At 38.3% G+C, this 15942-nt stretch overlaps 1 protein-coding gene across 12 annotated transcripts in view; it reads left to right on the forward strand.

Annotated features, from left to right (window-relative positions):
* The window catches only part of TTC3 (tetratricopeptide repeat domain 3), a 116750-nt gene that overhangs the window by 91292 nt on the left and 9516 nt on the right, over positions 1–15942 (forward strand). For all 12 annotated transcript variants that reach the window (XM_072806933.1, XM_072806941.1, XM_072806939.1 and 9 more), the window contains 6 exons: positions 4903–5042; positions 8151–8219; positions 9203–9299; positions 9625–9725; positions 12714–12804; positions 13447–13548. In XM_072806933.1, the coding sequence (XP_072663034.1) occupies positions 4903–5042; positions 8151–8219; positions 9203–9299; positions 9625–9725; positions 12714–12804; positions 13447–13548 (600 nt within the window). The remainder of the gene's footprint in view (positions 1–4902; positions 5043–8150; positions 8220–9202; positions 9300–9624; positions 9726–12713; positions 12805–13446; positions 13549–15942) is intronic.

Genomic DNA, 15942 nt, shown 5'->3' on the forward strand with positions numbered 1-15942 from the left:
TGTAGTCAAGGGTGCCTCAGTTGTTTATTTTGGAACAAAGTTTAAATTTAAGAAAAAGAAGTATGGAAACCAAATCTTTTCCAGTAGAGGAAAAAAAAACTATCAGGAAATGTTTATAATTATGTCAGTAAGCTGTACATATAAAGAATGCAGTTGTATATAGTCTTTTTTTCTTTCCTTTTAGGTGTTTAATGTAGTCAGGCTCATGATAGCTGACCTAGTTAGCATTGTGAGGTAGCTATGTTATTAAAGGGTGGTTAGTTTAAACAGCAGATAAACTCATGTAGCATCTTCTATGGCTGAGCTGTGTGTGTGTGTGTGTGTGTGTATGTTTAATACTTTGTGCCTTTTGGGCAGCCCGGGTGGCCTAGCGGTTTAGCGCTGCCTTCGGTCCAGAGCGTGATCCTGGAGGCCTGGGATCGAGTCCCATATCAGGCTCCCTGCATGGAGCCTGCTTCTCCCTCTGCCTGTGTTTCTGCCTTTCTCTCTCTCTCTGTCTGTCTTTCATGAATGAATAAATAAAATCTTTAAAAAAAAATACTTTGTGCGTTTTGATAACTCCTGTTGGTACTTGTTACCAAGTGGATTCTTATGCCCCCCTATAAACTTATGGTTACACGTGGTCTCCTGGCCAAGGGGCTTAGCCTGAGGTGAAATTTGGCTCAGAATGAAAGCATGGAATAGGTGAGAAACAAAGAAGGTTGACTTGGCTAATAGCAGAAAGGCTTGTGTGTGGACATAGGTCATGGTAGAAGTGAAGCAGGTGGAACACATGATTTTAAGTAGAGTAGACGTCATTTCAGTCACAGTAATGATTCGGTGAATTCAGGATTCACAGTGTAGCAGCAAGGAAGAATGTGAGTAAAACTGTCCCCATGCTAGAAGGAATGTCATTGAAATGACATTGAACCTCTGCTGCCTAAAAACCGTTAGTTTTATGCATCTCAGTGCCAGTGAAATCAACCCTGCTTTGTGGTAGGACCTAGACTATTAGCAAATCTTTCACCCAAGCACATAACAAGCCTTGGTGTCTAAGGCTTAAGAGGGAGAAATATATGGGATGCCTGGGTAGCTCAGCAGTTAAGCATCTGCCTTCCGCCCAGGGAATGATCCTGGAGTCCTGGGATCAAGTCCCACATCAAGTTCCCTGCATGCAGCCTGCTTCTCCCTCTGCCTGTGTCTCTGCCTCTCTCTGTATGTGTCTCTCATGAATAAATAAATAAAATATTAAAAAAAAAAAGAGGGGGAAATGTCCTTCCTCTAAGTTAAGTGTTGCCTTTGACTAGAAGACCATCACTTCCCATGGAGTCTGTGTAGGTGGCTTCAGGTATGCCATTCTCTTTGATGGAGGAGGCCCATTTCTTTATCTGAGCCAATGCCCTCAGTAACCTGGTCACATTCTAAGCAGTTGTTGATATTAGTAGAATTTAAATACTTAAATCTAAACTTGTTTCTTATAAATATTGTTCTGTTCCCTGATTCACATGTTACTAGAAATGTGAATACACAGAATATTTTACTTATAAATGATATGTATTTTTTGTGACTATTTTTTTTTAATTTTTAAAAATATTTTATTTAAATTCAGTTTGCCAACATATAGTATAACACTCAATGCTCATCCGGTCAAGTGCCCTCCTTAGTGGCCATCACCCAGTTAATGACATGTATTTATAAGCATGTGCCCCACCTATACCTCTGCCAGCATTGAATGGATGACACTTTGAAAAATGACATAAAACGTTTATTTATTTATTTTTTAAATGTATTCATAGAGACACAGAGAGAGAATCAGACACACAGGCAGAGGGAGAAGCAGGCTCCATGCACGGAGCCCGACATGGGACTCGATCCCGGGTCTCTAGGATCACGCCCTGGGTGGAAGGTGGCGCTAAACCTCTGAGCCACCAGGGCTGCCCAGACATAAAACTTTTAGAGAATTTATAGATTCAGGAGAAGTTTGAGAGAGCAACACCTGCATAAGAAAGCTGATAGGGGGGAATCCCTGGGTGGCGCAGCGATTTGGCGCCTGCCTTTGGCCCAGGGCGCAATCCTGGGGACCTGGGATCGAATCCCATGTCGGGCTCCCAGTGCATGGAGCCTGCTTCTCCCTCTGCCTGTGTCTCTGCCTCTCTCTCTCACTGTGTGCCTATCATAAATAAAAAATAAAAAAAAATAAAGAAAGCTGACAGGGAAGGCTGGGTCTCAGGTGGTGTTTAACCAAACTGGGGGAAAGTAACTACCCCTGCTTCAAAATATAGGTTTTCACTTCTGTTTGTTACACTGCCTGAGAATCTGATGGGTATCTCAACCCAGATGCCCCTGTGACCAGATCAGAAACAACACATTTATATTCTAAAAAGTGAACAGAAACTATTGGACTTGCCAAATAAAGCACATATGCAGACTACCTCTGGATTAGGAAATCATTTAGGCTGAAGAGTGAAATGCAAACACTTGTAGGCAAGCTGTGCGGGTTCTTCAGCATACCTTAGTGCAGTCAGGTCTTCTGAATGCCGAGAGACATGAAGGAGAGGAAAGAGGGATCCCTGGGTGGCGCAGCGGTTTAGCGCCTGCCTTTGGCCCAGGGCACGATCCTGGAGATGCGGGATCGAATCCCACGTCGGGCTCCCAGTGCATGGAGCCTGCTTCTCCCTCTGCCTGTGTCTCTGCCTCTCTCTCTCTCTCTCTCTGTGTGTGACTATCATAAATAAATAAAAATTAAAAAAAAAAAAAAAAGGAAAGATGTTTAAAGTATGCGCTTGGAAGGTGGGCATGCCCTGGGTTGGGGGTGCTTAAATCAGGGGTCCAGTGAAACTTGAGGGTGTTGCAGAAGAAGGGTCCTTGGAGGATGGAGTGAATGCCAAAAGGAAGAGGGAGACTGCTGCAGACAGGAATCTTTTCAAGCAGGTTTCAGAGGAAATTCTTAGCTTTCCTCTTTGTCTTTCCTGTACCAGATCTCTGTCCCCAGCACCCGGGTAAGACTGCATCTTACACAGTCATATAGACTCTCATGGTCTGGGGACTTGCCCTGTAAACTCTGTAGTCCTCCTTGTATCCACTTTACCTCTGTAACCAGGAGCTTCCTGGAAGGAGCTGTGGTGGACATTTAACTGGTGTTTCTAACATGGCTTTTCATAGGGAAATGCATTCTAAGTTACAACCAACCAGGTGGTCAGCGGACTTTTGGAATGGGGTGGGAGTTGCTCATATTGGGACTCTTGAAGAGCAAAGCACACCTGATTTGATCATGTGCGAGTCTGTGCTAGCATAGCCTGTTAGAATCCAAGTGCCTGTTGTATGGAGAAATCAGACTTGTTGTTCCTTTTTAACTGGTTATGTTGGAAGCTATTTGAATTCAGTATTTTTATTCCTTTGATTTCTTGTCTCTGTCAAACACTTGTAAATTTCTGCTCTGTTCCAGCAGAATGACTTCAGGGTCAAAACTATGGAGTTCTCACATCTTTTATTGTTTATTCATAGATTTATTTAAACATCCAAATCTAGGTTAACATCTCTGTTTTCATATCCTAAACAAGTATATCTTCTGTGCTCTCCTTTTTTGTTAATGGGATTTTTTAGCTATTCATTGAAAGTAGAAACCTATCTTTAACTCAGTCAACTTCTGTTTTATATCCCATTTAGACACATGGTCTCTTATCTGTCCTCTTCCTCTAAAGTTTCCTTTATTTCTTTTTATCATCCCTACTGTTACCACCACCATCCTTATTGTCTCTCACTTCAGCTATTACAGTGAGATCTTAAGAGATTTTATATTGAGAGCACCTGAGTGACTCAGTTGGTTAAGATCATGCCCTGGGCTGAAGGCAGGCACTCAACCACTGAGCCACCCAGGTGTCCTAGGAATTGTTTTTAATAATTGAATAGAATAGAAATATCCGAAAGCCTCTCAGAAAGTAAGGCAATTCTCTTTCAGTTGTGTGTGTGTGTGTATACATGTGTTACATACATATGCTATGGATCATTATTAAAATGTATTTGTTATTTGGGGTCACATTCAAGAACATGTGAAAGGCCATTGTTTTGGTCTAACACTTTCACATGCCTTCTCAGATGCTCCTAATCCATCTCTGTCTTTCAGAACTATTTATCTCATCATCTCACTGCCCTGGTTAAGAGTCTTCACTGGCTCCCTGTGGTCTACAGGACAAAGTCTGCCTTCTTTAGCATGGCTTCCAAGACCTTTCATAATTTGAACCCAAGGCATCTCGAGTACCTTTCTCCCTGCCCTGCCCTCCATATGTCCACCTCATATCCCAGCCGTGTAGTGCCTCTTGCTTTTGTTCAGATGTGCTATACTCTTTTATCCTTCTACCTTGCCATTCCCACTGCTTGGAATCTCCACATTGCAGCTCATCTTTTTATTTTTTTATTCTTTTTTTTTTTTAGACTTATTTATGTATTAGAGAGAGAGAGAGAGCAGGAGAGAGGAGCAGAGAGAGAGAGAAGCTCAAGCAGACTCACTGCTGAGCACAGAGCCCAACTCAGGGCTTGATTTCCCAACCCTGAAAGTGGACCAGAGCTGAAATCAAGAGTCAGATGCTTAACCGACTGAGCCACCCAGGTGCCCTTGGCATCTCCTCTTTAAAGACATAAATGAGAAATCACTGATTTTGAGAAGGTCTTCCCCAGTACTAGATAGTTTTGTCATGCCTGCCTGCCTTTTTGTTTGACAGCCTCCCCCAGTTTGATTGCGTGAGAGTGGGTGAGGGCTGGGGCTGTGTGTGTTCTGATAAACTGGAGTCATTGATTAAGCTAATACACCACCACAGTTCTGGGCTTTAGAACTCTTTTTTTTTTTTTTTTTTTTTTTAGTAAATCTTCCCTTTTTTTAAAGTAGATCTTTCTATTTATTTAAGTACTTTCTAAATATGTTTTTAGATCTCAAAGACAGAATTAGATTGGTTCCTTGAAGACTTGGAAAAGGAAATCAAGAAATGGCAACAGGAGAAAAAAGAAATCCAAGAAAGTCTGAAAGCGCTAACAAAGAAAATGAGAAAGGTTTTAAATGCCAACGAGATGTAAGTAACAACTGAAAGGCAATGATTTTTATTGCTTTTTATTTTATTGGGGTTTTTTTGTTGTTATTTCAACATTTTTGATAACTCAGTTTCAGAGTATGTCAGGTAAAATACAAATTTAAATATTGTTTTCATCTCATTTTAGAGACCATTCAGTGGGGAATTATCTTACGTAAAACTTTTTCTAAACCTACCGTGTTGGCAGATAAAGTGGGATTATGAATCAGCAAAGAACTGACTTCCTTCCAAGTCAGGACACCATCCCTTACTGTGAACATTACCTCTGACCCATTTCTTCCTTGTCTGTAAAGTGAGGGACTTGGTCTAGATCTAAAGCTTCTTTCCTAAAAAAAAAAATAAATAAATAAAAAAAATAAAGCTTCTTTCCTGCCCTAGGATTCTCTGATGATTATCATTACTTTCATCTTGAATCTTTAAATTATTAAAACTCAGCCTTGTGGTATGAAGGATTTGGTAATGCATACAGATAATGCAATTGTCAGATGGGCCACATTTGTTTTAAGATTCTCTATGATCCATTCGTAACCCGTCTCTTCCCTAAAAAGTGATATGTCCCATGATTCCTCAGCTTAATTGTTACCTACCACTGTGTAACAAACACGCATACGTGGTGGCTTAAATTAACAGCCGTTTTATTTGATCCTGATCTTGGAACTTGTGCTAAGTTCTGCTGGGCTGTTATGCCGGTGTTGCCAGTGGTTCCTCCTGTGGCTGGGAATCGGCTGGGGGGCTAGGCTCAGCTAGGATGCCAGGGTGTCCTGGCCTTTTCTCTCCATGTAGTAGCCGGGCTGCTCTTTTTCCATGTGACTTTTATTTGTATGGTCTCTCCATGTGGCATGTGGTCTCCACCATGGTAGCCTTCTTAGTGGTACCAAAGGGCTTCAAGGGTACAGGGGCAGAAGCTGCCGTATCTTCTGAAGGTTCAGACCCAGAACTGTCAGAGCATCACTTCTACCACTTTCCGTTTAAAGCAAATGGTAGGTTTTGTTTAGATTTAAGGGCATGAAGAATGGGAGGCATGGTTCACTTGGGGCTGCACTACAATACTCACCATTCAGAACATTTGTGCTTTTTCCATTTGTCATGCCATGTGATCAGACGACTTTCATTATGAGTCTTGCTAGCCTTACATTTGGGCAGTTTTTAGGTAATCCTTAAAAGAATGATGACACATAAAACACTGCCTGTGCATGTCATTTTAGCATGCTCAGAGTAGAGTATTTCCATCAGAACACATTTATGGAAATGATCATTTCTGTAAAGCTCTTTACAGTATCCTCCTCTCCCCCTATAGTTTTCACTTTCCGTGGTTTCAGTCACCCACAATCCAGAAGCTCAGATGATGCCCCTCCTGACATATTGTTAGGGAGTCAGTAGTAGCCTAACACTATGTCATATACCTCACCACACCTCACCACATAGGCGTTTTGTATCTCACGTCATCACAAGAAGGGTGAGTACAAGTGCAGTAAGATATTTTGAGAAAGACCACGTTCACATAACTTTCATTACAGCATATCATTATAACTGTTCTGATTATGAATTATTGTTGTTAATCTCTTACTGTGTCTAATTTACAACCTGAACTCTATCATAGGTATGTATGTATAGGAGGAAACTTAGGTTTGGTACAGTCTGTGGTTTCAGACATCCTTGGCGGGGGTAGTCTTGGAACGTATCCCTCCATGGATAAAGTGAAACTGCTATGCTTCTTAATATTTGAGCAGTAGGTAGGTTATTAAAAAATTCAGGAATATTTATATTTAATATATATTTCTGTATGCTCAGTTCAGATTTACTATTGAACTAGACAAAGTAAATGAGGCTATTACAAAAATTTTCTATACTAGCATAAAAATTAATGGTTTCTGTTGAATAAAATTTTTATTGATTTTTTTCACTTTATTAATATGTTTTTTATGCTTTTTTCTGTCCCGTTTAAAGCTACAGGCTTCTTTATGTGTGTTGGTATTTGGACTTTACAAGTTAAATGATTTAAATCTAAATTTTTATTTTTAGATTTCATTTATTTATTAAAGATTTATTTATTTATCTTTTTATTTATTCATAAGAGACAGAGGGAGAGAGAGGCAGAGACATAGGCAGAGGGAGAAGTAGGCTTCTTGTGGGGAACCTGATTTGGGACTCTATCCCAGGACTCTGGGATCACACCCTGAGCCAAAGGCAGATGCTCAACTACTGAGCCACCCGGGTGTCCCTATATTTAGATTTTAAAGTAAAATCTTAAAACCTTTTGGATCTCTTAGGGAAGTACAGAAGAAGTGAAAATGGTATTTAAACTGCTTCTTAATGGAAACGTGGGATTTTTAGCAAGTAGAGAGGGCTGAAAAGTGTGAGAGAGCATGAAAGAAGAGTCAGCCCAACTCGTGCAGAGTTTTGCTTTAAAATCAAAGATTTAGACACTTTGTTTTGTAGGATTATCAGACTAGATGTGTGTGTTAAGTGGACTTTAAGACCTGTTTTAAAGACTAGAAATTTGTTTTCATTTTGAATGAGAACCACTGGTTATACTGATGATGATCCACAATACCTGAATTCTTCTGGTTCATATTGAACCACCTGGGGGCACTGCTTGAAGTGAACTGAGATAGGATGGTCTACACTGCAAGCATATGACCAAGGGTGAAGAAGAGGTTTCTGCTCTCCAGATGTGAAAGGAAAACAACCCAGATTCTTTGCCTATTTAAAAGATACTAGAAATGGAATAAAAGTGTAGAAATTTACAAAGAATTTAAGAAATGTTTGCATAGGGATCCCTGGGTGGCGCAGCGGTTTGGCGCCTGCCTTTGGCCCAGGGCGCGATCCTGGAGACCCGGGATCAAATCCCACGTCGAGCTCCAGGTGCATAGAGCCTGCTTCTCCCTCTGCCTCTCTCTCTTTCTCTCTCTCTCTCTGAGGCTATCATAAATAAATAAAAATTTTAAAAAATACTTTAGAAAAAAAAAGAAATGTTTGCATAGATATAGGTAGGATTTACTGTGTGGGACCACGTCTTTAAAAATCATTGAAAATTTTTTAAAAAATCATTGAAAATTAATTAAAATTTCATGATTTTCTTTCATATAGATATGCCCAGAAAAATGATGGAAAGGAAAAGGAACATGAATTACTTCTGGATCAGTCCCTTGAAATCAGGCAAATTAAGCTTAAATTTATTTTTACTATCTTATACTTTTAATACCAGGGGCACCAGCACTCTAGGCTTCTTCTTTTTTTTTTTTTTTTTTAGGCTTCTAAATCTGTTGTTGGGACTTGTCTATTTTTTAAAAATAGTTATGTGTCTCTGTTTTTTTTTCTGTTTTTATTTTATTCTTTAATATTTAAATAAATGTATTCTTTGAGTATTTTTATTTTATGATGTTCCTACTACTTTGTTTCATCTTGTCAATATAAAAATCTTGAATTTAGTCTGTTGATTACTCATTTTTTGTTTTGAATTCTGAAACTAAGTGTGTTTTTAAAACTTTTGTGTTACTTAAAACAGCATTCTCAACCTTATTATGGTAGTTTATTGCTCTACAATTATAAGTTTACTAATGATTTTTATTATGAACCTATAAAAAGTTTCCTTTTAACCTTTATTAATGGAAATAATGTTTTTACATACTGGTAGCCAATATATTCAGTAGTTAAGCAGTTGTGTTCCACATTTCTCATTGAATATTATTTCACATATACATTTCCATTCATGTCATGATTCATGGCCTCTTTTTTTAGCTCTTTTGAATGTATTGCCATGAATAGCTCTGTATAGATCACTTTTTTACTTTGGGTTATTTCTTTCTAATATATGTCAAAATAAAATTTTGACTGAAAAGGATGAACAGTGTTCTATGAAGTTTATTAATATAGCCCAATTGTACTCCACCTACCCTCATAAAAATGATGAACAGGTTTCTCAGTATTTCCACCAAGCACTCTTTAATTTTATTTGATCAGTTTTTTGTGAAGTGCAGAAAGCACATACAAGTCTCTGTATTAAATAGTCAAATAATAGGCAAGAATTTACTTGAGAGGATATTATGTAAGTCTTTGCATGGCATGATTCAAAGCTGAGCCTTTGGTTATCTCACTGGTCTTTATTTTTCCAAAAAGTTTTTTGTCATTAATATTTGCAGTAATACGTTTACAAATGAGAAAATGAAAGTAGAAGAATGTATAAAGAAAGGGAAGGAGAATTATGAAGAGAGTCTTCAAAGAGCTGTGGCTGCAGAGGTGAGTCCAGGACACTTGGATAAGGCAAGATGCAGATAAGGCAACATACATTTACTTTGTGTTTAATTATATATGAGGCATAACAGCATTGCCGAAAAGTGTGGAGTCTAGGGGATATTCTGTCACTCATAATCTTGCCTCCCAGAAATAGCTACTTTTTCCTTACTTAACACTTTCTAATGTTTTTTACCCTTAAGCTTACATTGTGTTACATAGCTGTACTCATAGTATACACCAAACTTTGCAATCTGCTTGGAATGTTTTAACAACCTTAAAATAGTTTCACTGTCTTAAAATCCTTAAACATTCTCTAATCTAATGGTAGGTATCTGTGCTTGAAAACTGGAAGGACATTGAAGTGTACAAATTACAGATCATGGAATCACAAGCAGAAGGGTATCTTAAGAACCTGAGGCTACTGAGCAGGTACTGTGTGGCATCTCAGATGTTCTTTCTGGCTTGTCATTTAGTAAATCAAGTTAGAGCTGATTTGAGGAAAATGTTTATATTAGGCAGGACCTTTTTGGTTTTTTTCAAGTAGGCTTCATGCTGGGAGCCTCCCAGTGAGGAGTTTGAACTCATGACCTGAGCTCAAGACCTGAGTCGAAATCAAGAGTCAGACACTTAACTGATTGAGCCACCAGGTGGCTCAAGCCCAAGACTATTTTATTTTATTTTATTTTATTTATTTTATTTTATTTTATTTTATAATTTTATTTTATTTTACTTATTTATTTTATTTTATTTTTTAATTTTTTAAATTTTTTTATTTTTATTTTATTTTTTATTTTTATTTTATTTTATTTTATTTATTTTATTTTTTTTACAGATTATATTCATTTATTCATGAGAGAGAGAGACAGAGACACAGGCAGAGGGAGAAGTAGGCTCCATGCAGGGAGCCCGATGTGGGACTCGATCCCAGGACCTGGGATCACGCCCTGAGCCAAAGGCAGATGCCCAACTGCTGAGCCACCCAGGCGTCCCTCAAGACCATTTTTATTTTTAATAGTTATACATTCAATACATGTTCAATTGTAGAAAAATCCAAGTATACAAATAAAACTGATAAAGATGATCCATAATTCTAAATTGATGTGTAACTAATTTTTTGGAATAAATCATTGTGTACTTGGGGAAAAAATTATATATTTTTTTTTCATAAAGTAATATATATGAAACTTAGTTTCTTATCAATAATTACATTCTCAGGCAGCCCGGGTGGCTCAGTGGTTTAGCGCCACTTTCCACCCAGGGTAGGATCCTGGAGACCCGGGATTGAGTCCCACGTCGGGCTCCCTGCTTGGAGCCTGCTTCTCCCTCTGCCTGTGTCTCTGCCTCTCTCTTTCTCTGTGTCTCTCATGAATAAATAAATAAAATCTTTAAAAAAATAATTACATTTCTCTAACTTAATTTTGCAGAGTTGAATAGTGTTCGGCATATAAATGTGTTGTGATTTATTAAACAACATTGGGATGATATAGTTAGGTTATTTGCACATTCTGTTCATAAAAGCTGTACTTCAGTAAGTTTTCCTTGTAGCTAAATTTTTTGCACACTATTAATCATTTCCATGCAATAAATTTCTGGAATGAAGAGCTCATTTTCAAGCTTTTAAAAAATTACCTTCTGTAAGAACAGTCACTTAACACTTTTAGTGGTAGACTAAGAATGGAATGTGACTTCAAAAGATATTCACGTATGACGTCCCATTCAGTTTTCCCTGCCTTCTCCTATGATCCTCCATGCTGTTTCTTATATTCCACATATGAGTGAAGCCATATGATAATTGTCTTTCTCTGGTGGACTTATTTTGCTCCGCATAATGCCCTCCAGTTCCAAGAAAAGCCATGAGAGTCTCTTAACTCTATGAAACAACAACTCTATGAAACTGAGAGTTGCTGGAGTTGGGGGTGGGGGGGGAGTGGAGGGATGGAGTAACTGGGTGAAGGGCATGAAGGAGGGCATGTGTGATGGGATGAGCACTGGGTGTTATACGTAACTGATAAATTACTGAACACTACATCTGAGACTAATGATGTACCATATGTTGGCTAATTGAATTAAAATAAAACCATTCACCTATGGTCATTTTTTCTACTCCATAATCTTTACCTGTTTTTGTTTGGCCTCATTTTTGGAATAAGGTTTACCTGGGAATTTCAGAGGGCCTTCTTCAGTCTAGCCTCTTTTCTGTGTGGATTTTCACACAAGGGATTACTTTTCACCTGGTCTTTTTATCATATTCCACAGTCAGATTTTTCTATCCTTCCCTGTGCTTTTGTTTTACAGTTCAGACCCTTGGTGTTGACCCTCTATGGGTCATGGGAAAAATTCTAATGTACTGTTTTTATTTCTTCATTTTTCACATGAGAAAACTTTACTAATGAAAACTAAAGCTCATTCGGATTACAAGACTGGTGCAGCTGAAATAGAGGCCAGTGGTCTGAAAGGCCAGGGTTCCATCTTGCCACAGGCTGCACGTTATGGCCCTTCTGGGAAACGGAGCTCTCAGACCTTCATTTGATAGTGTCCACTTCCTCATTAAGCCTCATGGTACACATAGCTTCTTTTTTAGGGATTCTATGCTAACTCTCCCATTCCACCAAAAGATAGCAAAAGAGAAAAGACATAAAAGGAATGTTCTGATTTTTCTTTAAGATACATAATGAGAACTGACACAATCACGGATTGAACTTCCCAATTAGGAAGGGAAAAGCTTCTTTGTCACTTTCAGTAGAGGCGCTGAAGTATAAGCTTAACCTAGTCTGCCGGGCCCCACCCTTTATTTTACTGTAAGGCGAGGATGAGGTTTTACTGGAATGTTTTAAGTGTTCCAGGTTGCCCTTTTTTTTTTTTTTTTTTTAACTGTAAAAACAGCCTTTGATGTTAAACACGAGGATGTTAAATGCTGAATGGTCAGATCTTCACATTTAGGGCAAAAATTAAAATGCAGGAGAATATTTGCTCTCTGCCCACCAGTTTGGGAGGTTTGGTTGACCAATAATTAAGATTTCCTCAAATGTTTCTAGTGGTGAGTCTGTAGGATATATAATTCTTTAAAAATAGTTGTGGGGGTGGAGCTGGGTAGCTCAGTGGGTTAAGCCGCCGACTCTTGATTTCTTCTTAGGTCATGATCTCAAGGACATGAGAATGGAGCTCGAGCCCCCAGTCAAGCTCCACACTCAGTAGCAAGTCTATTGGAAGATTCTTTCCCTTTGTCCCTTCCTATGAGTGTTCTCATGCACTCTCTAAAATAGATAAATCTTTTAAAAAATAGTATTGTGTGTATGATCATGTTAAATATGTCTCTCATGTGTAAATGTTTTCATTTGCACGTTAGTGGTTCTAACTTTTGAAAACATTTCTAAAGTAGACATTAAGCACCTCCGTGTTTTTCCATTTTTTTTTCAGTGATTCTGCAACTTACCCTGATAAGGAATCTGATATACATTCATGGGAATCATTTCTTTCTAAGGTTAAAAAAGAAATTGAAAAAGCAAAGGTAAGTTATAAAATATTTTGTAATTCTGTCAAAACCTGTATGATGATTATAGTTCTCAGGAAAGGTTAGTGTCACTGAAACTTTCTTTTTTTGAGCTGTTAAAGGCAATATATGTTTTTTGTTGTAATTATTAAGAAGAGTGTTTTCTGAAAGTAATGCTGTTTCCTTAATTGGCTATCTTAAATTTTGCCCCTAATTGATAAAATTAGAGAAGTTATATTTTTTTTTTTAATTTTTATTTATTTATGATAGTCACAGAGAGAGAGAGAGAGAGAGAGAGAGGCAGAGACACAGGCAGAGGGAGAAGCAGGCTCCATGCACTGGGAGCCCAATGTGGGATTCGATCCCGGGTCTCCAGGATCGCGCCCTAGGCCGAAGGCAGGCGCCAAACCGCTGCGCCACCTAGGGATCCCGAGAAGTTATATTTGATAAGGCGGTACAGCATTCCAATTAATGAGGTCTTATTTTGAACTTCTTTCCTTCCAAGAAATAATTGTTCTAATACTTTGCATCTCTGTTACATTTCCTGGAAAATTGTTGACCATTTGTAAATATATAATAAGAAAAAAAGTATTAATTAGCAATTGTGATTTTCCCTGGGAATTTATTAGAAAAACTTAACACTTTTACTTCTACCTACAGTCTCAGTATGAAGAACAAATTCAAGCAATTAAAAATGGCTCTCGACTCAGTGAACTTTCTAAAGTGCAAGTTCCTGAGCTTTCATTTCCTGTCTGTAGCACAGTAAGTCTATCATACCTTCTTTGTTTTTTACTTTTTTCTTTTTGTGTGTATGAAGAAAACAAAGAATAGTAAATCACAGTTTCTTATTTGGCTAGAGTAGATTTTTATTGTTTGTATTCTGGGAGTGGGATGAGCTGGATTAATAAGTTGTCTTTAATGTTTTCATTATTGGTGCTTCTGATTAACCTTTAAGCTTTATAATAAGCATTTTTTAAAGATTTTTATTTATTTGAGAGAAAGAGAGCACAAGCAAGGGGGAGGGGCAGAGGGAGAGGGAGAACCAGTGTGGGGCTGGATCCCAGGACCCTAGGATCGTGACCTGAGCCAAAGGCAGGTGGTTAACCGACTGAGCCACCCAGGCATCCCATAATAAAATTCTTTTCTGTAAGTGGAAGATGAGTCTTTCCACATCAGTGTCTGAGGACAGGACTGAAGTAAACACAGGGCTGGTATGTCTGCTTTCTTTTCTGGATGGTGGTGTGTGCTACATGTGAATGAATAATCCAAGAGGAGCAGGTGCCTATGATTTTAAACCAGCTCTCTCTACAAATACCACCTCAGATATAGTCTTATTTCTAGATACTTGGGAGGCATAAGACCAAAATTAAGATTTGTTTCTTAAAAAAAAAAAAAAAAAAAAAGATTTGTTTCTTGATCAAATACAGAGTAAAAGGTGCTATACCTGAGATATACAAATGTTTTGTTGATATGATCTGTCATATTTTACTGCTAGTTTGAGATATTTGCTGAATCTTTTGAATAGTAGTGATTAGTAGTGATTGCCAAGCCTGGCTTTATATTTTAACATATGCAGCACAGTAAAGAAGAACATTACTTCTATACTGTAGACTTGAAAATATGACTATACCTAGTATCACTTTATTGTATTCTGGGGTACATATTTCTTATTTGGACACAGAGCAGATTGTCAGCCAAAACTAAATTGAAAAGAATTAAGCCCAAAGGAGATCAGGACTGTAAGAATTTAAAGGAGTCCACTCAAGAATTGATTTGAGGTGGGTTTCAGAATATTTTTGGCACAATATTAAAACTTTCTGGTTGTGAAATCGTCTGCTCTAAGGAGACTGTTTTCCTTCGCTCCTGATTTGTGCCTCCTGCTACTGCCAGGCCTTTGCCTGGGCTGTTCCCCAGCCTGCAGCACCATCCTCACTCCACATTCTGCCTTTCCCTGAAAGCCCAGTCGAGGCTGCCCACATTCGCCCCGCACTCTGTAACCCTTCTATCATGTGCGTTCCGTCTCCTTAATGTGGATGAGTGCAGTCAGGAACCTCATCTTGAAAGTCTGTTTCTAACCAGTACCAGCACAATAAACATGCAAACTTACAGTGGTTTCAGCTGCCAAAAAATGTTTTTAAAACATTAAAAAGTTGAACTTGAACTGAGTAAAATAATTCTATTGAGATCCAGTTTCTTCTCTCCATAGAAAAACATTTTTCTCTCCATTGAACTGAGTAACAAGTAGAGTTTTATGTAGAATTAAAGATCACTTATCATTTATAATGTTTCTAAGTTCTTTTTTTAAAGATTTATTTATTTGTGAGAGAGAATGTGGTGGGGAGGAACAGAGGGAGCAAGAATCACAAGCAAACTCTGCAGTGAATGCAGAGCCTGATTCGGGGCTCTGTCTCACAACTGAGATCATGAACTGAGCTGAAACCAACAGTCAGATGCTCAATCAACTGTCTCACCCAGACACAGCCCCTTCTTTTTTTTTCTTTTTCTTTTCTTTTTTAGAGAGAGTGTGCATTCCTAAGTTTTTACGGCAGACATGGAAGGGAAAAAATGTGAGATCTCATTAGAATATCTGCTATTTTTAGTTGTAGCTTATGTAATTTTATAAATACACAAAAGGATTTTAATATCCACATGTTGGGAACTATTAGGGTGCCAGAAACTTAAGTAATAAATATCCCTAAAAACCATTAGCTTTGTGTGTCATTTCACCCTCATTAATTCATTGGGTATTTAGTGGTGATCAAGATTAGATGTGGTCTGTTCCCTCAAAAGGCATATGGGTTTGGGAAAAGACATGGTAAGCCCATAATTATAAGTAAAGTGTGCCAAGGTTTTTCATAGGAGCATAAAATGCTATAGCAGCATAAATTAGGAGACATTAACCTAACCTAGAGGTCTAGGCCTCAGCAGAAGATTCCCTGTTGGAGGTCTCAGTGAATGAGTGATCTGGAATAGGAATTAACCAGGCAACAGGAGGACATGGGTGTGTGTATTTGAGAAAGGATGATGGTGTGATATTTGGAGGGTCAGAGTGTTTCAAATGGAAGAAACAGCATATTTGGAGGCTAGAAAAATAGAAAACACTCCTTTCATGGATATGAAAGATGTTCAGTATGGCAGAGGGGGGCTTTGGTGAGA

This window comes from Canis lupus, chromosome 30 (assembly GCF_048164855.1).
Source record: "Canis lupus baileyi chromosome 30, mCanLup2.hap1, whole genome shotgun sequence".
Classification (NCBI taxonomy): domain Eukaryota; kingdom Metazoa; phylum Chordata; class Mammalia; order Carnivora; family Canidae; genus Canis; species Canis lupus.